At 31.2% G+C, this 22,712-nt stretch overlaps 1 protein-coding gene across 1 annotated transcript in view; it reads right to left on the bottom strand.

Moving 5' to 3' along the window:
- Positions 1 to 20,968, bottom strand: part of LOC126694621 (probable disease resistance protein At4g27220) — an 88,671-nt gene extending 67,703 nt beyond the window's left edge. Inside the window, exons 1-3 of the mRNA XM_050390991.1 lie at positions 20,951 to 20,968; positions 17,952 to 18,063; positions 16,204 to 17,870 (exon numbers count right to left, since the gene is read on the bottom strand). Coding sequence (XP_050246948.1) covers positions 16,204 to 17,865 — 1,662 coding nt within the window. The 5' untranslated portion in view covers positions 17,866 to 17,870; positions 17,952 to 18,063; positions 20,951 to 20,968. The remainder of the gene's footprint in view (positions 1 to 16,203; positions 17,871 to 17,951; positions 18,064 to 20,950) is intronic.
- Between the last annotated feature and the right edge of the window lie 1,744 nt (positions 20,969 to 22,712).

A 22,712-nucleotide genomic window follows, 5' to 3' on the forward strand; every position in this document is an offset into this window, starting at 1 on the left:
CATGCACTTAAGTGTGTGTATAATAGAAAATTGTATAAAATTTACACAATTTTATCTAAAATTTACCCACATCAATCAGTATATAATTAATACAAAAATTTGGAGAACAAAGCAAAACGATCTATGCAAATACAAAATATATAATGAAGTTGAAACTGAAATTATTAATCCATCAAATATATTATCTATGATTTCTTTGATTTCTGCTATCCATTCCAAAAATAAATAAATTTTAGATAAGATGTAGAAAAGTTCCATTTTTTTTTTTTATATTAACAAAGATAATAATAATTAATATTGTAGTTTTTGAAATGTTAAGTCCTGATAATAATTCGAGGAAATGGTGACATTATTTGCCACTTTCTTTTCCAACTTTCCACACCTCGATACCCCAGACGGCCACACGGTTCTATTATTGAACCATACCATTTATAGATTCTTTTGCCACCAATGTAAAATGTTGAAGATGCCAAGTGAAAGTGTGAAACCACCTTTCACCTTCGCAAGAGTAATAGTATCGGGGTACTATAAAAACTAAAAACCCCTAGTTGCTATTTTACCTCCTAAAACTTTAAAACCATGCTCCATTAGGGTATGTAAATTCAAAAAAATTTCCATCCTTACTACAGTGAGTTAGTATATATGCAACCTTACTATTCATTGGATCGTAAACAAAAATATAATATTTTAATCTCACATGCTCTCTCTTTTTGCATATATAATATTTTTAGTTATTTTATTAAGTAGTTTATATTATTTTCTTAGGTTGTATGTAAAATAAAAAACTAAGATGTAAGGTGAGTTGTAAAATAGGTTAGTAAAATAGATAAAGTGGTGTTTGATGATGTAAGGCCTTATGTGGAACATAGAGGGTGTGGGGACTTGATCAAAACATATCCCCTACAAGGCCAAAATGGCCATATACCACCTTTTTTTGGAAATTTTTAGCAAAAAAACACTGTTTTGGAAATAAATGGCAAACTATCACTTTTTCCAAAGCTCGAGTTTCAGAAACTCAAGTTCCTCATTAGTTCTACTAAGTTGGATTTGTGCGATTAAAAAAAATTATGTGGTACTCGAGCTTGGTAAACTTGAGTACCATTTACACAATACTCGAGTATACCAAGCTCGAGTACCTTTTATAAATAAAATGCAAAAAAAAAAAAAAAAAATTATACAATATTTGAGTTTGGTAAACTCGAGTACTGTGTGAATTTTTTTTTTTGTTTTGTTTTGTTTTTTTTTTTTGGGATAAACAATAAATAAACATAAAGATAAAAATAAGTAGCTTTTTTTTTATGTTTTTATTTATTTAAATAGAAGCATTGTAAAATGTAGATGTTAGGTTTTGAGTTTGTAATGTTGGCAAACCATAACAAAACATGACAAAAACTAAGTCTCATTAGTTTAGAATGGTCTACATTGAAGCCCAAGACAAAAAACTCAAGTTCATGAAAAAAACAAATGAGTTACCCTCTGGTTAGTTCGATTGATGCTAGGGATTTTCGATTGATCGAAAATCGCATATCAGCAAAATCAGCAAAACGTAAAAAGGCCATAACTTATTCGTTTGAAGCCCAAATCGCGAGCTGTTTTTTCCAGTATTTAAAGCACATTATAAGCTAACCCTTGGTGGGGTTTTGAGAGTTTTTTAGAGAGATTAGAGTGCATCTTGTGCCTCTTTTATAGATCTAGGGTTTTGTATCAAAAAACTCTCGTATGTCTTCTACCGGTGTTATTCCTTGAAGAATCTCAAGATCTGGTATTGTAGAAGTTGCTACCTTCTCTTGTCATCAAAGGTGTTGATGATATAAACCTTCAAGGGTGGTCTTGGAGTCACAAACAGGAGAGTTTGTGTTGCGAAACCTTTGAGTGAGATCTCAAAGTCACAAATGAGGGTGTTTGTGTCTTGCAAAGGCCAAAGAAAGAAGGAGTCTGTGGATTCATAGTTTGCACGTGGTCGTGTCAGTAAGTTCTACTGGTTGGTAGCAATAAGAAGTCGAGCGTGGGGGCTTGTAAGTCTTATTGTATGAATTTCGATTCTTTCTAGTGGATTTGCTTTTTACCTTGGGGATAGCTATGTTAAATCCTCCCCAGATTTTTTACAGGTTTGGTTTTCCTGGGTGATCATATTTTGTGTTATTTGATTTCCACTGCTTTGCATGATTTGATCTTGTTATTGTGATAACCTAGACTTGTTTAATTGGACTAAGTAACAACTTGGCTAATTACCTAGGTTAAATCAATTGTTTAAGGGGTCTAAAAACCAACAATAGAGATTTTAATTTCGAAATATGAATTTAATTTCTACATTAATTAAAATTGTTCATTGTTTTCTCATAAAAATTGTTCTCTGTTTTCTGTATAAACAATTTCTACGATTTTGCATAAAATTATTTTCTGTTCAGCATTATTTAAGAAATTGTTCGCTCTCTTTTTTGTATAAATTATTTTTTGTTCACTATTTAAAAAATTGTTCACTGTTTTCTCATGAAACACCTAGTGAAATCGTGATTTCTTAATTTAAACGCCAAATCTGAATGCTTTTTCATGTTTGAATTTCACAATAATCGAATATATTTTTCTGAATTGATAAAATCTGTTTCTACATTAATAAAATTTTCCCTCTGCACATCATATTTACTGTATATTCAAATCTGCTTACTGAATTCATAAAATTTGTTTTCTACATTAAGTAAAATTGTTCACTGTTTTCTCATAAAAATTGTTCACTATTTTCTGCATAAACTATTTCTAGCATTTTGCATAAAATTATTTTCTGTTCAGCATTATTTAAGAAATTGTTTGCTCTCTTTTTCGCATAAATTATTTTTTGTTCACTATTTAAAAAATTGCTCACTGTTTTCTCATAAAACACCTAGTGAAATCGTGTTTTCTAAATTTAAACGCCTAATCTGAATGCTTTTTCATGTTTGAATTTCACAATATTCAAATATATTTTTTTGCATTGATAAAATCTGTTTCTACATTAATAAAATTTTCCCTCTGCACATCATATTTACTGTATATTCAAATATGCTTACTGCATTCATAAAATTTGTTTTTTGCATTAAGTAAAACTGTTCACTGTTTTCTCATAAAAATTGTTCACTGTTTTCTGCATAAACTATTTCAAGCATTCTACGTAAAATTATTTTCTGTTCAGCATTATTTAAAAAATCGTTCACTCTCTTTTCTACGTAAATTATTCTCTGTTCACTGTTTAAAAAATTGTTCGCTGTTTTCTCATAAAACACCTAGTGAAATTGTGTTTTCTAAATTTAAAAGCCAAATCTGAATGCTTTTTCATGTTTGAATTTCACAATAATTGAATTTGTTTTTCTGCATAGATAAAATCTGTTTCTACGTTAATAAAATTTGCTCTCTACATATCATGTTTACTGTATATTCGAAGCTGCATATTGCATTCATAAAATCTGTTTTTTGCATTAAGTAAAACTGTTTACTGTTTTCTCATAAAAATTGTTCACTATTTTATGCATAAACTGTTTTTAGCATTAGCGCAATTATTGTTGAAAATAGTGAACAATTTAAAACTATGTACTAATGTACTAATCATCCTGATTTGATGAAAATTTCAAAATTGTTGAACGTACAAAATCGTTAAATCTTAATGGAAAATCGAAATTGTTAAACGTAGCAAATCGTGAAAATTCAATGGAAAATTGTGTACAATAGATGTACAAATATTTTGGACTTGTTGAGAAATTCGATTTCGTTGAAAGTACAAAATCGTGAAAATTCAAGAGAAAATTGTGTGCATTAGATGTACAGATCCTTCGAATTTGTAAAAAACAAAATTTAGATGTGCAGATCGTTTGAATTTGTTGATTGTATAAAATCTTGAAAGTACAGAATAAAATTGTGTAAATTAGATTTCGAATTTTTCAACAAATTCGGATGATCAGTACATTAGTACACAGTTTTCCATTTAAATTTCACGATTTTGTAGATTTAACGAATTCAAACATTTCAACAAATTTAGATTATCAGTACATCTAATTTACACAATTTTATTTTGTACTTTCAAGATTTTATACAATCAAAAAATTTGAACAATCTGTACATCTAAATTTTTTTTTTTTACAAATTTGAATGATCTGTACATCTAATGTACACAATTTTCTCTTGAATTTTCATGATTTTGTACTTTCAACAAAATCAAATTTCTCAACAAGTCCAGAATATTTGTAAATCTAATGTACACAACTTTCCATTGAATTTTCACGATTTGGTACGTTCAACAATTTCGATTTTCCATTAAGATTTCACAATTTTGTGCGTTCAACAATTTTAAAATTTTCATCAAATCAAGATGATTAATACATTAGTACATAGTTTTAAATTGAATTTTCATGAATTTGTACATTTGATGACTTCAAATTTGGAAACAAATTTGGATGATCTGTACATCTAATGTAATTAATTTTCCACTAAGTTTACTCAATTTGTTATGTTCTTCAATTTTCAGTTGAATTTTCACGATTTTACACAATCAATGAATTCAAACTTTTCAACAAATTCGTACTATCTGTACATCTAATGTACACAATTTTTCCTTGAGTTTTCACACTTTTGTACATTCAACGAATTCAAATTTTTAAACAAATACATACGATCTATACATCTAATGTACATACTTTCCATTGAATTTTCATTATTTTGTACTTTCAACGAAATCAAATTTCTCAACAAGTCTAGACTATTTGTACATCTTATGTACACCTTCACGATTTGGTACGTTCATTGATTTTCCATCGATTTTTCTAGACTTTCTACATTCAACTAATTCAAACTTTTTTACAAATTCGAATTTTTCAAGGCATTTACCATTAGGTGATTTATACGAATCATTCATTTTTCTTTCATGGAATTTGTCCATTATTCATATGGTTACATATTTAAAAAAAAAAAAAAAAAACACAAAAACCATATAAGTGCAATAACTGCGCCAATGCTGAAAACAATTTATGCAAAAAAGAGTGAACAATTTTTATGAGAAAATAGTGAACAGTTTTAATTAATGCAAAAAACAGATTTTATGAATGCGGTAAGCAGTTTTGAAAATACAGTAAACATGATGTGTAGAGAGCAAATTTTATTAACGTAGAAACAGATTTTATCAATGCAGAAAAACAAATTCGATTATTGTGAAATTTAAACATGAAAAAGCATTCAGATTTGGCTTTTAAATTTAGAAAACACGATTTCACTAGGTGTTTTATGGGAAAACAGCGAACAATTTTTTAAACAGTGAACAGAGAATAATTTACGCAGAAAAGAGAGTGAACAATTTTTTAAATAATGCTGAACAGAAAATAATTTTATGCAGAATGCTAGAAATAGTTTACGCAGAAAACAGTGAACAATTTTTATGAGAAAACAGTAAACAGTGTTACTTAATGCAGAAAATAGTTTTACTTAGTGAATAGTTCTACATTCAACTAATTCGAACTTTTTTACAAATTTGAATTGTGCCAATGCTAAAAAACATTTATGCAAAAAAGAGTGAACAATTTTTATAAGAAAACAGTGAACAGTTTTAATTAATGTAAAAAATAGATTTTATGAATGCCGTAAGCAGCTTCGAAAATACAGTAAACATGATGTGTAGAGAGCAAATTTTATTAATGTAGAAACAAATTTTATCAATGCAGAAAAACAAATTCGATTATTGTGAAATTTAAACATGAAAAAGCATTCAGATTTGGCTTTTAAATTTAGAAAACACGATTTCACTAGGTGTTTTACGAGAAAACAGCGAACAAATTTTTAAACAATGAACAGAGAATAATTTACGCAGAAAAGAGAGTGAACAATTTTTTAAATAATGCTAAACAGAAAATAATTTTATGCAAAATGCTTGAAATAGTTTATGCAGAAAACAATGAACAATTTTTATGAGAAAACAGTGAACAGTTTTACTTAATACAGAAAACAGATTTTACGAATGCAGTAAGCAAATTTGAATATAAAGTAAATATGATGTGCAGAGGGAAAATTTTATTAATGTAGAAACATATTTTATCAATGTAGAAAAATATATTCGATTATTGTGAAATTCAAACATGAAAAAGCATTCAGATTTGGCGTTTAAATTTAGAAAACACGATTTCACTAGGTGTTTTATGAGAAAACAGTGAACACTTTTTTAAATAGTGAACATAAAATAATTTATGCAAAAAAGAGAGCGAACAATTTCTTAAATAATGCTGAACAGAAAATAATTTTATGCAAAATCGTAGAAATTGTTTATACAGAAAATAGTGAACAATTTTTATGAGAAAACAATGAACAATTTTAATTAATGTAGAAATTAAATTCATATTTTGAAATTAAAATCTCTATATTTTACAATGCTTCTATTTAAATAAATAAAAACATAAAAAAGCTACTTATTTTTATCTTTATGTTTATTTGTTGTTTATCCCCAAACCAAAAAAAAAAATTACATAGTACTCGAGTTTACCAACTCGAGTACTATGTATTTTTTTATTTTTATTTTTTGCATTTTATTTATAAAAAGTACTTGAGTTTGGTATGCTCGAGTATTGTGTAAATGGTACTCGAGTTTACCAAGCTCGAGTACCACATAATTTTTTTTAATCACACAGATCCAACTCAACAGTGCCACTGTGGCAGAACTGATAAGGAACTCGAGTTCTGGAAAAGTGGTAGTTTGCCATTTATTTCCGAAACAATGTTTTTTTGCTAAAAATTTCCAAAAAAGTTGGTATATAGCCATTTTGGCCCATCCTACAAAGTGCATTATACATAGTCTTCAAAGTGGGTAAATTTTTATTTACCGTCGGTACTTACTATTAGATGAACACTTGCCAAATGTCTCATTTAAAAAAAAAAAAAAAAAAAAAAAAAAAAAAAAAAAAAAAAAAAAACCTAAATGGAAAATATTGTTCCACATGGGACGTAAAAGCACCATTCCATTGAACAATGTAAGGATTGGGTATTAGATCCGTTGGAAGGTTTACACATGGCAAACATTTGCCACGTGTTAGCATTTCAAACATGGGTCAAGGTGGCTAGGTCTAACAAAAACATGGCATTTCACTAAGGACATCTTGGAAAATTTACAAGACCTATATGATAGTGAAAAGTTTTTTAAGATGGTTTATAAGAATTAAGAGAGGTTTGTTTCCATTACCATAATGGGAGCTTTATTCTTTTTCGCCCCTTAGGAAAATCTAATTAACTTCAATTTGACGATGGTGAAGCAAGGAAGGAGAGGAAGAGAACAAAAAAGGTGGCATCCAAAAAACACTGTAAGTTTAGACTATAGAATCACAATTTTTTTCAAGGTGGTAAGTCGCTAGTGGTAATTATTAGACAATAAAGTAGTATCAATGATGGGTCTAAATAAGGATCAATAACGACTTGACAACTCAACCATTATTAAATTTGTTATGAAGAACTTTGTGTTAATTTGTGTGGCATTGCTCAAAAAGAGTGTGGAAGAAGAACTCTACGTGGAAACAGACTAAACAAGAGTTGGGTTTGCGTTAGAGATAGACCAAGTGGGATCCAAATGAAAGACCTGGGTTGGGACATAAGGGCCAATCTAATTAAATAAAGTTTGAGCTAGAGAGTGTGTGGCATTTATTTTGGGCCCAGATGTCAATGCTAAAGAAGCTGGAGAACTGGTTGGATTTATTCTTTTGGTATCGTTATAAACTTAAAATCCAAAGAACATAAAACATCTGGATTTGACCCGACCCACCCTGGACCTGGAGAGAACAACCTGATTTTGATTTTGATTTTTGATTTTTGATGTTTGATGTTTTTAGTAGACTCTAACTAATAAATAATCTATACCTATCCTAGGAATGATTGACTAGAGATTTCCTTTTCCCAGAATGAATTAACAACATCCGCGTATTGTATAAAAAGGAATTAACTTAATTTTTCCTTGTGCCTCCTAGTATTGCGTATTTAGCAAACAAAAGCTTGAATTCTTTTTCTTTATTTTTCATATTTGATCCGTATTTATTGAATTCAATAAGACTAGTGATGGCTCCTATTTTCCCTAATGAAGAAGATACCAGTCAATGTTTGTTTTATCAGAAGAAGATTCATGGGCTTTGTTTAGGAGATTTGCGGGTGAGGTTATTTCAACACAGTGGCAAGAGAAGTAGTGGAAAAATGTGGAGGATTGCCATCGATGCTTATAAAAATTGGGACCTAAGACGACTGGAAGAATTTTTGTAGGCTACTTAAGGAATCAGGAGCTCTGAATAAAGAGTTGTTCGATGAGTATATTTGATTTCATTGTAAAACTAATCTTTCTCCTTATCCAAACTTACCAATTTCTTATATTTTTATTATTGAAATTGGCAATATTGAAGACGAAAAAAGAAATGAGGTCTTGTGTGAATAACAAATGTGAGGTTCCATGCTTCCAACTATATTTCACTTTTATTCAACAATAAAAGAAAAAGTGTCCCACTGCATTTGGTTTTTCTCCTTCTTTCACTATACAATATTAGATGCAGCATAAGAAATTTGAATAGTACAGATTGACTTTGGAGGTTAGCAAGAATATTCTTAATAAACGCAAAAGATATTAATTAGGATATTGATGCCAAAATAAAGTTGGCAGGACTATATATTTTGGAAAGTTGGATGACCAAATAAACCTAGAGCTAATATATGAGGTAAGTGCATTTCAATAAAAGTTTAAGAAAATTTATCAAAGGCTTTATACTTTATAAGCCACTGCCACATGCATGACAAACAGTCCAAGTGGCATATTCCACCAAGAAGTGGTTGTATTGGCATGTATAGTACTTATTTACTTCTCATGTTTCAGCAATTTTGTGCTGTTTTTTACTCACCGGTCATCAAGTAATTTATGATTCGTTATGAAGTCAAGATTTTATCGGTCATCAATGCAAATGTCAACAAATTATCGACTCATTAAGTCATGATTCTATAGAATATGGATGAAATTTTAATTTTTTTTTTCTTCAAATTGCTGTGGTTTATTAATGTTTTTCAATTTTCTCTTCTAATTCCCATTAGTGCTTCATACCAATGACCATGACCTTGTAGGTATTACAACTGGATTTTATTAATTTTTTTAATTATTTTTAATGGAGGAGAAAGACTAAGGGGGTGTTTGGTATATGCACTTAAAAATTGAAAATTGTTGTTTGAAAACATGTGTGGAAATATGTTGAGTGAAAAAGTGTATGGAAATACATGTAATGTTGTTTAAAAACTAAAAATTGTTATTTGAAAACATGTATCAAACACCTCCTAAGGGGTTTCTCCAAAAAAAAAAAAAAAAAAAAAAAAACCACCTCCTAAGGAATCCAAAGTTTGCAATTTAGTTGGTTTCTAAACTACTAGCCTCTAGGAACTCAAATAGAAGAAACACGTTTCTGGTTATTTTGTGTTCTTTTTTACTTGCTATAATCATTATGTGGAGAAAAAATAATAATAATAAAGGGAAATGAGTTATAAGTCGTTGATTAAACATGGTTTCGATCCATTTAGTTAGCTTTTGTTGTGATATGTTATTTTTTGAGAGGAAATAAAAGAGTACATCGAAATTGATTATGTAAATTATGGGCCAAAAGAAGCTATCCAAAAAACTGTCTAATGTATTGTGCAAAAAACTGTACCAAAGGTGTTTTTTGTTCTTAGGCCTGAATCCATTGCTTGTTGTACATGAAACTACAATTATCAGATTATTAAGATCATAAACTTTTTACACCTTTTAAAATTATAATGCTACATACACTTTTTTTTTTTCCCATAATGATTGAGGTGACAAATTATGATTATTGTAACATTATTTTTATATGAGACTATTACTAATGTCACTTTTATTACAAATAAATCATCGCTTGTTACCTCACTATTTTATAGAATCTGTGGCTAGATGAATTTCCTCCATGCTTAGCTTTTGTAATATAGATAGTGATACACCCATTTTAACAAAACAATAAAATAACTGATATTGTTTGCTTTTAAAAAATAAAAGATTTTTTTTTTGAATGATAGAGTCAATGGAAAAGCAAAAAAAAAAAAAAATAAAGAATGAATTTTCTTTATTTATTTTGAAATAAAAATTAAATGATAAGTGATATCGCTCCGAATTAGTAAGGTGGATGATCTGGCTTTGGTGGGCTACTGAAGTGGTCGAAGGCCTACAAGAAGCAAACACAGTCAAAGAGGAGACCGGAGAAGACTCGCCAAACCCCCTCCGATGTTGAAGTTAGCCTCGCAGAGAAGGAATGTTCCAAGTATTTGGGAGTAGTGTCTCAGAAAAGTTCTTACCTCTCTCGGGTTCAGACCGGTCCTTTATATAAAGATCCTAGGGACGGTTATTTGTCCAATAACCTCCCCAAGATTTGTGGAAGCCAACGAGTTCGGAGTTAACTTCCTCAACGGCTACTAAAATTGTAACTGCTAACGGAAGTTAATTTATTTGATGGATTCAAGGCGATGGTTGCGGGTTTAGTAACAGCTACAGAGAAATTGTTGCTGGCAGGCCCCCATGTTATATCGTTGCTGGCAGGCCCCCATGTTATATCGTTGTTGGCAGGCACTGGAGAAATTGTTGAAGTCCCTGTGGGCTCGTCTATCTGGGCTACCTGAACAACCAAATCGAAAGCCAACAAGCATTTATATATTCTGGCAACGCAAGGGGAAATAAATAAAATAATAATAACATTTTTAAAATTTAATAAAATTCGTCTCAAGCTCCCAACTAGACAAACGGTACTTATCAGTTATCAGTGAGGGTTGATTATAATTAAGCACATGCACAACATATATAGGACATTTGGTGTTATAAATCAAATAATTATTATTAGCAGTAATATATATGTATACTACTACTATAATTGACTCTAATTTAGTGAACAGATAATAAAAGAAAAAGGCAGGAATATTGGATTACCTCTCCATTTATAAGCACACTTCTGTCTGGAGTACGGGTAAAAGTCGTCCTCATCTTCTTACAGCTTTCCACTCTTAACTTCCTCCATTTTGGCAGTATAAACTGATAGTTCTTTGGGCAGAAGTTAACAAGGCTTGGTAGACCTTTGAGTCCCATCAATTGTAGTTGAGGGAGCGTTACTTCATGTGTGAATACTTCCATTAATTGAGAGTTTTCTATTACCACGAGAATCTTTAGTTCTAAAAGACTATCAGCGATGGTCATGGGGAAGAGATATTTCAATTTATTGCAGTATCTGACATTGACTATTTCCAGTTTAGGGAAGCATAAAGGTTGGAGATGATTCTCTGATGAGACCTGTTCTTCTACATTTTCAACAATTATATGCTCCAATTCATCACACCTTTCAATTTCAAGAAATTTCAACTTTTGTAAGCTTTGAGCGAGGGCCGGTGTGAAGAGATGCGTCAATTTTTTGCACTCTTCGACTTTTAAATATTCAAGATTGTTGAGATTTATAAGTTTAGTTGGGCCTTTCCATATGCACCTCAGTTGATGTAGATCAATCAACAACATTTTCTTCAATCTTGGGAGTAACGGATCGTGTTGTTCTCCTTTTATAGTAAGAAGCCCTTCAAGCTTAATCACCTCTTGGATTCCTCCACAATTTTTAATTTCTAATTCTTCCAAATTTGACAAACCTTGCATCAAATCAAATGAAGTTGCATTCCAATCGTCCACAGACAAGATCTGTAAATTTTGAAGCTACACATGTACCAATTTAAGTCTCTATTAATTAAAAGCAACAAGAATTCACATAAGTTGTGACTAAAACCTATTTATACACACAAAAAATCCTTACATGTGAAATTATGTGGCAAAATGAAAGTATTACAAGTTGTACAACATAATTTTACTATGTGAATCATTAGAAGTACATTACAATTATTGACAATAGTTTACTTCAAGTAAAACTCTATTACTGTTTTTTTTTTTTTTTTGCTGTTGTAAAAAATGAATCTGATTTTGATTAAGCTCAAGAACCAAAATTCTAAAGATATTTAAAAGGCTTTTATTTTATTTTAAATTTTAAATTATTTTACAATTTAGTATAATCTTTGGTTTTATAAAAACTTGGATGTATACAATGTGCATTTGTCACGAAACTTGAAGTAATTTTTGTTCTTTTAGTTTTACTATTTGTTTTAATAATTTATATTTATATTATTGAAATATTTTTTATTTTATATCCAATTCTTGATTAAGTCATGCCTTGTATGGACATAAGATTAATCCTATATAATAAAATGGATCTTAAAAGTCATGATTGCACAAAATAGTTATCTTTTTCTAAAACACACAGAGATAACTAAAATAAGGATTTATCTCATGGCCATATATTCTATTAACAAATCAAGGCTCACAGCCCATATTATTTCTCTCATATCTTGTGGAATTGGTCTTCCCAATAAAAGTTCATATTTATTCAAAATAAGAAACTTCATGAGACCCAAGCATGCTCAAATTGGTGGAATATCATTTTTGAATCCAAGAATGTTGGGTATACATGTGTGAGTAAAGTTCCACATTAAATAATAATGAGAAGAATGGGTGATTAAAATATGTGAGTAAAGTTCCATATTAAATAATAATGAGAAGAATGGGTGATTAAAATAACATAGTTGGACCTTAACTCATAAGTTTAAGCTTTTGGGTTAAGTGGTGTTACTATATGTTATAATAACTACTTGATTCTCTCCCTCACGTAGCCTAACTTGTGAAACTCAATTTACTAGAAGACAAGAAGCATCAAAAGAGTGAGCATACAAGCTTGAGGGACCCATTGACAAAGAAACCAATCTGTTACTTAAGGGAAATTAGATTTGCTAAATAGAAATTCTCTCTATTACAAGCCAGAAGAAAAGAAAAATTTTGTTCTTCATAGGGGGCTCAAATGGCATGTATATCATGTATACATTTTCTATACATGTAGTTCATAGTTGACAGATTGATAAGCTTGGCATGTATTCTTAAATTGTTGACCTCTGATGAGCTAGTATGTATAGCATGTATTTTGGTCAGTATCCTCACATTTGACAACACTTACAATAAGGAAACTCCCGATTGCTCTTTCCAAAACTTAATCATGAATTATATATCCACAAAATTACTAATCATTCATAGGTCCAACATTCTAAATGCCCTGTAGGAAATCCAACTAAATGACAAATCATATACAGGTCTAGCCATTAAGCACCTTGCACGAATCAAGAAACCTGACCAAATGGCTTGACAAAGGCTATTTTGCCATTCTTAATGGTCTAGCTGTCTAAGTACTTTGTACTAGTTAGAAAATCTGACCAAATATTTGGACAAACACTTTTTTTTATTTATATATATATATGGTCTAGCTGTCTAAGTACTTTGTACTAGTTAGAAAATCTGACCAAATATTTGGACAAACACTTTTTTTTATTTATATATATATATATATACACACACATATATACATACACACAAAAGCTGAAGCGTAGTATTTATTGTTATTACGCTTCTGTTAAGCCACATCAACGACCACATCATCCACTTATTTTCTACATCTTATTTTCTCTATAAAAATTTCCTTCTTCCTATTATTTATTAAAAAAAAAAAAAAAACCCTTCCTCTCCCTATTAGCCCACACTTACTGTTATACTTCTTCTAACCTTTTTCCTCCATGTTTATTTCTTTATCTTCCCACTACTCTTTACTTTTTGTTGCACTTCTCTCATCGTTTTCTTTTTCTTATATTTTGACTCTTCTTCTCCACATTTTATTTTGTATAAATTTGATATCATTTCTCCAATTCAGTCCATATTTTCCCACACAAAAACTATGAGTACTCTCTCTCTCTCTCTCTTGGTGGATTTTTTTTTCTTTCTTATAACTCTATATAAGGTTGATAGTTTTTTTTAGTATGTGTTATGATATTGTATTTTTTTTTAATTTATTTATTTCCCATCACGAAGTCTTCTACCTCTCTTTTATAGCTTTTATGGGTTAATACTTAGTTTTTTTTTTTTTTTTTTTTGAAAATTGGAATTTGAGCTTATATCAAAATACAATCTACATGGCTATGAATTTGAATATGTCTACCAATTGTTTGAGTAATAAATTATTATAAAGTTTATCTTTTATTCCTTTGGTTTAATTTTAATTTTGATTAAGATAACGTTGTAATTTTGTGATGAGTTTTGATCATTATGATAATCTCCATAATCCTTAAGAGATGAAAATTTTGAATAATAAATTTGAAACTTATAAATTTTAGTTGTATATTAAGCAAATATAAGTTATACGAATATAATTCACCTTAAATAAATATTAATCAAATACACAAAAAATAATAGAATGATATATTTGTTGAGTTAAAAAGAAAAAAAAAAAAAAAACTTTTAGAATTCTTTTTTTTTTCCTCTAAATAGTCAATGCTTGAAGTAATTGTTACTTTTTCTATATTACACCCTATTATATAATATCTATATATTTTCACGCATTGCGTGGGTTTGCAGCTAATTCTAGTAAAAACTAGAAAAGTGATCAAAGACCTTCTGCCTAATGAATCAAACCTTCTCCAAGCTTCCTATATTGAGTTTCAGCCATAGCCTTTGACCTTCATAGCCTCTGATCTTCGTACTTCATAATTTTCATGCATTGTTAGTGGAAAATTCTAAATTTGTGATGCCCATTACAAATATTGTTATTGTTGTTATTGTTGTTATTATTATTATTGTTATTATTATTATTATTACATGTGAGTATGTGACATCGCTTCAATTAAAATTATAACAAGTTTCTTTTAGTATTCCGATTTATTTATTTTGGTTTGTTTACTATTTTCACCTCATGACCATCAAACAAAAATGGAATTCAAACACTGGTGCACTAGTTTTTGTCCACAAAAAAAAAAAAAAAAAAAAAAAAGAAGTGCAAAACCGAAGAAAGAGTTCTAGAATAAATAGAATTAGGAAATTACCTTTTGCAGAGCTGGCACATTCGCTTCCACTTTAGGACAGTTCACCACTTCTAGCCTCTCCAATGGCAATGATGGCCAAACCGAAGAACTATTTCCTCCACCCAAACTGACAAGCTCTGATAACTTCTTTAATCTTAAGTTTCTCAACTTAGATAGCACGCTGTTGTTTCCATCCCCATCATCTCCTCCTTTTTCATGGCCAAACACTTGCTTTAATTGAGGAAGATCATGTAATTCTAGACTTTCTAGTTGGGGAAGATCTCGGGCAATTGAGACCGGAAAGATGTTTTCTAGTTTTTTGCAACGGTACACCTCAATCTTCTTTAATTTTGGGAAGCCTGTAGTTTGATGGTGACTCTCTATTTCGCAATCCCCAACTTCTCCCTCTCTTTCCTGGCCGAATAATTTCTTTAATCGAGGAAGATTTCCTAATCTTAGCCTTTCTAGTTGCTGAAGACCTCGAGCAACTGAGATAGGAAAGATATATTCCAGTTCTCCGCAATTCCATACCTGAAGAGTCTTTAAATTTTGGAGACATATTGGTTGACCGTGATTTCCCCCAATTGTATCAACAATGCATTCCATCTCACAAGACAGAATCCAAAAATATTCCACGGTATGGAACAACGACTTCAATGCGTTCATTGAAGAGGCAGTCAAACCTTGGATTTCTAAGGTTCTTGAGTTAATACATCTTAAACAACCATCGTCCTTCGGTGTCACAGGAGTCTCGGATGGGCAGTCAATCGATATGAAATATCTATGCAATTTCGGGAAAACAAAGCCATCGGGTAAATGCTTCGAGTTCAACTTTAGAGAGAGATAAACCAAGCGGGGTAATGAGTTCAACTCTGATAAGTTAACCAAGCGGGGTAATGAGTTCAACTCTGATAAGTTAGCGTTGCTTATTTCTGAGGTTGTCCCTTCAATATCCCAATTCTTGAAGCCCCCTTTAATGATTAGTTCTTCTAATTGGGATAATCTTCCTATCACATTTGACGGGATCCATTCCAGGAAATCACAATGCGTCAAATCTAGCATTTTTAAACTCGTCATTTCCCCTAACCCACTTGGCAATGCATTTATTCCACATCTGTAAAAGCTTAAAGTCTCAAGACTCTTTAACTTTCCCAATGAAGAGAGGTTATCATTGAAATTGCAGTTTTTCAAATATAAGGTCCGCAGGTTTGTCAATGATTCAAGTGATTGTGATGATAAGATTATGCCATGTAGTGATAAAACCTTGAGACAATTCATCCCTTCAAACAATGCGTTAGAGATATTTTTGGAACTTTGAATTCCACCCAATAACAAAATGTTGAGTCTTGGACATACCAATTTATCAGGAAGTTGTTTGGTGTTGAAATACATCAAGGAGATTGCTGTGGCTCTTTCAAAGTTTGTGTTTCTCTCTAAACGAGTGCAGGCTCTTAGCTCGAATTCATTTTCCCCTTTTGATGTTATCCATAAGCCAATATCACGAACCATGTCATGCATCTTCACAAAATCTTTATCAAAACCTTCTAGTAGTAAAGAAGTCTCTTTGAGGCTATCGACTGCTGCACGCACTTGGCACCTTGCGTCCTCAAGTAAGTGAAAATCTTCATCTTCCTCTAATCCCATGACATATCTAGTCAATTCTTCAATAGGAATATTATAATCTTCTGGAAAAAAAGAACACAACAAAAAGCATAACTTGGTTTTGCGTTTTAATTGATCAAAACTCCACTTAAGACATGCATAAGCATTTTTATCTTCATCAACACCTTCAATATCAACTAGTCTAGACTTTCTTAGTTGATGCATTGCCACATTCCAATCATTGAGAGATTTTCCTGTCAGAGCATTTCCCACTGTAATGATTGCTATAGGCAAACCTTTGCATTCTTTAACAACTTCTAGTACCACATCGTTCAAGACAGGGCAATCATCAACTATAGCGGTTTTTTTCATCAAAGCCAATGATTCTTCCTCCACTAAGAAATTTAATGGAATTTTCCTTTGACAACGCATTAAATTGCATATATGCACACTTCGTGTAGTCAAAAGCATCTTGCAACCCCTGTGATCATCACAAGATGGAATTCCAATAGCTTCTAAGTTGACATCTTTCCAAACATCATCAAGGATTATGAGGATCTTCTCTGCTTTCTTTATTCTTAAGCATATTTCACTTGCTCTTGCCATATCGCTCTCACCTTTAAAATCCAAGTTTAAACAGCCTGCAATTTCACCTTGAATTCTTCTAACGTTTGGAGTCAACGACACAACAGTCATCACAATTTCATCGAAAATATTTAGTTCTTTGGTTTTCTTGTGCACTTCCTTGACCAGTGTTGTTTTTCCAACCCCCCCTATTCCATGCAGTCCAATCCTTTTACTGTTATCATCACGCAATGCCTCCATAATTTGTTGGAAAGCCAATTTTGTTGATTCAAACACCTCGAAATCACTAGATAAAAAGATCTCTATGCCAGGAGTCGGAGCACGATGGGTCAATTCAGAAAATTTGCCCTTATCTTGGAGCTCTTTGACAACATTTGTCTTCTGCATGGCTTCCTTACATAACTTGTATTGCCGAATCCAATCAGGACAGCAGCCGTTACAGAACCTCAAGTTTACTTGTACTTTATTTTCCAAAGCCTGTACTTCTTCCATGAGTTGATTCACATTTGTCAACCACCTTTCTACATCCTTCCCAGCAATCTCATTGTTCTTTGCAGCTCGCTCGATAGCCTCTTGCACCTTTTGCTGCTCTAATTCCAGGTCTGTTTTTGCTTTGGTAAGATCATCAACAGTTTTCTTGAAACGGAACAAATAACCAACATGACGTATGACGGGCTTTGCTGTGCATTTTACAACTTCAGCTGCAACGGAGCCCGTGCATCCCGTCAATATGTCCATCCTATCTGAAAATAAAAGACTGTTATACTTCTTAAACAGGGAACAAGTTTAAAGATAAAGTGAAAATTTCAAAATTCAAGGTATACCTCGTTGACACACTAGTGGGTACAAGTGACAAGGAAACAATTGCCACCAACTGCGCAATAAAGTAAATTGAGGAATTAATTGCACTTGCTTCCAGTTCTCCTTGCTATTCACCTGTCAAGATGAAAAAAGATGGTAAGAGATTCTTTCTCCTTTTTTTTATTTTATTTTATTTTTATATATATGAAAGGAATTGAGTCATCAACTTTAGCAATTGGTATCAAGATTACTCAATGTACCGTAAAAGAACCAAAAGGTTATTACTACAAGTCTATAATGCTTCTCTTTACATGGACACTACTTTCCTCAATAAACGAAATCCACCAGTGGTAAGGCATAAATGATACAACACATGCTCAATTAGTTTTTCCTTATTTTGTCTCTCAAAAAAAAAAAAAAAAAAGTTTCCTTATTAAAGTAACAATTACTTCAATTATTGTCTATTTAAAAAAAAGATTTCTACAATAATTTTCTATCTTTACAAATATATCATTCTATTATTTTTGGTTTGTTTGTTTGAATTTTTTTTTTTGAAGGTGAACCGTATTCTTCTCACTTTTATTGTAGCATGTTATATTTGCTTAATATACAACTCAGGGCCGGCTCTATGGTGGAGCAAAAAATGCAACCGCCTAAGGCTCCAAGTAAAAAAAAGGCCCCTAAATTTTAACCAATAGGATTATTTATAATCAATAAATAAAATAAAATTTTTATTAGATGAAAAAAAAAATAAAAAAATAGAGAAAAATGCAACGTCGTCCACAATATTTTTCACAACACTTGTACAACTAATGCTAAGTAGCAAGTTATTACAGCCTATTGTTGATGGCAAAAAAATAATTATAGTGATATTTTCAAATAAAAAACAAAAAACAGTTTAAAATCTAGGATTTGTTGTAAAATATATTGTGAATGTTGCACTTCTAAAAAAAAAGAATAATAATAAGAGTTTAATTAACAAAATTTTACTAGTTTTCATCTAAATCTACCACTAACACCACTGTTTTACTTACCACTATCAATCTACCACATCAACAAGTATGAAAAATTTTGTCAAATTTTTTTTGTCTTAAAAATTCAAAAAAAAAAAAAATCTATGTAGTTCATGTTCATTAGTAGTAATTTTGCATCTAAATAAGATGATCAATTTTCGCCTTAGGCCCCCAAATGCATCAAGCCGCCCCTGATACAACTAAATTTTATAGTTTTCAAATTTATCATTTTTTAAGGAATAAGGAGATTATCATAATAGTCAAAACTCATCACAAAATTACAATTTTATTTTAACAAAAATTAAAATGAAACCAAAGAAATAAAAGATAGAATTCATAATAATTTATTATTCAAACAACTGGTAGGCATATTCAAATTCATAGCCATGTAGATTGTGTTTTATTATAAACTCAAATTCTTATTTCCTAAAAAAACTAGGTATTAATCCAAACCAAAATTTAACCAAAGCTATAAAAAAACACAATGCCAAAACACATATTTATAAAATAAAATAAAAACTATCAAACTTAATTAGAGTTATAAGAAAGAACATGAATCCACCAAAAGAAAGTAGAGAGAGAGAGAGAGTACTAACAATTTTTGTGTGGGAAAAATTATGGATTAAATGAGAGAAATAATATCAAATTTATACACAATAAAATAGGGAGAAGAAGAGTCAAAATATAAGAAAGAGAATATGATGAAGTGTTCTACCAAAAAAAAAAAAAATTATAAAGAATATGATGAAGTGTAATGGTAAAGTAGAAAGTAGTTGGGAGATAAAGGGTGAGTTTGGTTCAGCTTTTTGAAAAAGTGCATAATGAAAAAGTGGAGTTTTGTAAAAGTGCATAATGAAAAAGTGGAGTTTCAAAAAGCTGAGTGTTTGGTAAAAACTGTTAAAAAGTGCATAATGAAAAAGCTGAGTGTTTGGTAAAAACTGTTAAAAGTGGCTTTTTGAGGGGTAAATGACCAAAGAGGACAATTTAACTATTTCATGGAATACTATCTCTAAAATGTTGTGGAATGCAAGAATTTAATTGTAGGTAGAAAAACTTATTATGGATGATCAAATTACTAATGGAAATAGACAGTAGAACTAATATGAAAATGGAATCAAACATAAAATGCCAAAATAAAATTTTGAAACGTACAAGGCCAAAATAAAAGCAACTCAAAATTTTAAGGGTCAAAAGCGTACACTAATCAAGATTCAATTAGGAGATGATACCATCCAAACAACAATTGAGTTGTATAAAAAATGTTCAAAAGGCATATTTGTTATTCCAGTAGACAGTGTACCCAATACTTAATGAAAATATCAAAAGCTTGTTCCAATAAGATTATTTAGCTGACTTAACAAACATCAGTAACTAATGAAGAAGGTCCTTCAAGTATAATTTCTTGCATCAAAGAATCCATACGCCATTGTACAGCTTATATCATGAACTTACAAAGCAACAACTTTACGATTAGTATCCTGGGGAATTAAAATAATTTAATCATATAACCTTTGCTAATACTTGCTTGAACTGCTTTGACATCAGTAAAGGAAAACACAGAAAAGTGAAATCTAAACGTCCATTACAGGGAGAGGCGAATAAAAAATAAATTGTATCATTGATCTAGACGTTAAATGTTACAAACCAAAACACAAGCTAACACAACTGAAATATATAAGTTCTTCGAAGAGTACAAAATGTTACAACCAGTCTGTGAAGCATAACAATATCTCCAAGTTAATACACATTCATAGCAAGATCCGAAATTTTGTTATAACAAAACAAATAACAAAAACACTTCATGAGAACATGTATATATTCCAATCAGCAAGATCGGAAAACAATACCCATTATATATTCATCAAACTAAACACTTCATTATATATTCCAATCAGCAAAAACAAATAACAAAACAAGTAAAGGAACAATACCCATTCATAGCAAGATCCGAATTTTTTTTCCCACACTCGGTAAAAAAAAAAAAAAAAAATTCAGATCAGTGTTGGTACCTGGTTTTTGGTAGCAGATCAGTGTTTTTGGTACCTGAGAAATCAAAACCCACACACCAAAAGTGAGAAATCAACCAAAGAACAGAGAAATCAAACCCAGATCCATGAGAAATCAACCAAAGAACAGAGAAATCAAAACCAAAAAAACCCAAATCAGACCCAGGAGAATCAACCTAGGTTCGGTCCAAATCAAAACAACCCATACCCATAAGAAATCAACCCAAAGAACACACAGAAAAATCATTACCCATAAAACAAACCACAATCCAAAACTACAGAAAGACTTACGGAGAGGAAGAACCAGAAAGAAAGAAAGAAAGAAGAAGAGGAAGACGAAGCGGAAGAAGAAAAGGAAGACAAAGAAAAAAGACAGAGAGAGTAGAGAGACTTACGAAGGCAGAGCAAGGCAGAGAGAAGAGATGGAGGCGTCAAATGCGAAGGGAGAGCAGAGATGAGAGATGAGGGGCGTCAAACTGCTGGGTAAAATGGTCTTTTTGGTTATTGCAACGGTAATATAAACAAAACGCGCTTGCGCGTTTTGATTTATGGACCGCTGCCTCACCATTTTCCTTCCGCGTTTTGCCCTCAGTTTTTTCTAAAAGTTCAAAACGCAACTTTTATAAAAAAGTTGCGTTTTGAGCTTACCAAACACAAAACTGGGTTGGGCTTTTTTGAAAAAGCGCTTTTTGGGCTTCAAATGCTGAACCAAACGGGCAGAAAGAGACAAAGATGGAGAGGAAAGATTGAAGGAAGTGTACTAGTAAGTGTGGACTAACAAGGAGAAGAGTTTTTTTTTTTTTTTTGAAGAAAAGTTTAAAAAGAGAAAAGAAGAGGTAGAAAATAAATAGATATGTGGCTCAAAAGAAACGTAACAACAATAAATATTACTCTTCAACTTTTATATACACACATATATATAAATAATTAAATAAATAATTTTTTAAGAAAATTTCATCAATCTCTCTAGAGGAAATTTTTTTGCTATTTAACATGATTTTTGGACAATTTCGTTAGTTAGCATATTTATGAAACATATTTGTAAACTAGCATCTCAAGTCTGTGGGACTCGAGATTGCTTATCGAATTCGAGCCTTTAAGGCTCAAGTTCCATGTGCTAGTAAGAGCTGATGTGGAAAATTATCCACGTGAAACTCGAGTTCCTTAAAGCACACCACTGCATTTCATCCTAAACCGTAAAACCAAAAACAAGCCCTAGCTAAGAGAGAGAGAGAGAAAAGAGCCGGATCAAAAACAAACCCAAGCTACATACATCAACGCTGCTCACCGCCGCTCTTGTGCCAAGATCAAACCGCAAAATAGAGGTTTGTTGCTCCGTACCTTGGGGTTATGTTTTGATTTGGGTGTGGAGAAATGAGTATTTTTCTAATTTTTGGGTTTGGGTGCTTGAGAAATGGGTTTGGATGTTTGAGAAAGGAGAAGAAGAAGATTTGGAGAAAGAAGAAAGAACAAGAAAGCTAGAGAAAGTAGAAAGCAGGTTGAAGAAGGAGAAGAAGAGATTTGGAGAAAGAAGAAAGAAGAAAGAAGGAAGAAGAAAGTAGGTACACATGGATTTTTATGTTCATCTCAGTTTTGCCACACTTAGAACTCGAGTATTAAAGACTCAAATTCCCTCAAAGAACTCAAGCACCTAAGGCTCGAGATGATAGTTTGCTAAAATGTTTCAAAAACATGCTAACTAACAATATATTTGCTAAAATAAATCTAAACGGAAAATTTCCCCCTCTCTTGAGGTATAAAGAAA

This window comes from Quercus robur, chromosome 8 (genome assembly GCF_932294415.1).
Source record: "Quercus robur chromosome 8, dhQueRobu3.1, whole genome shotgun sequence".
Classification (NCBI taxonomy): domain Eukaryota; kingdom Viridiplantae; phylum Streptophyta; class Magnoliopsida; order Fagales; family Fagaceae; genus Quercus; species Quercus robur.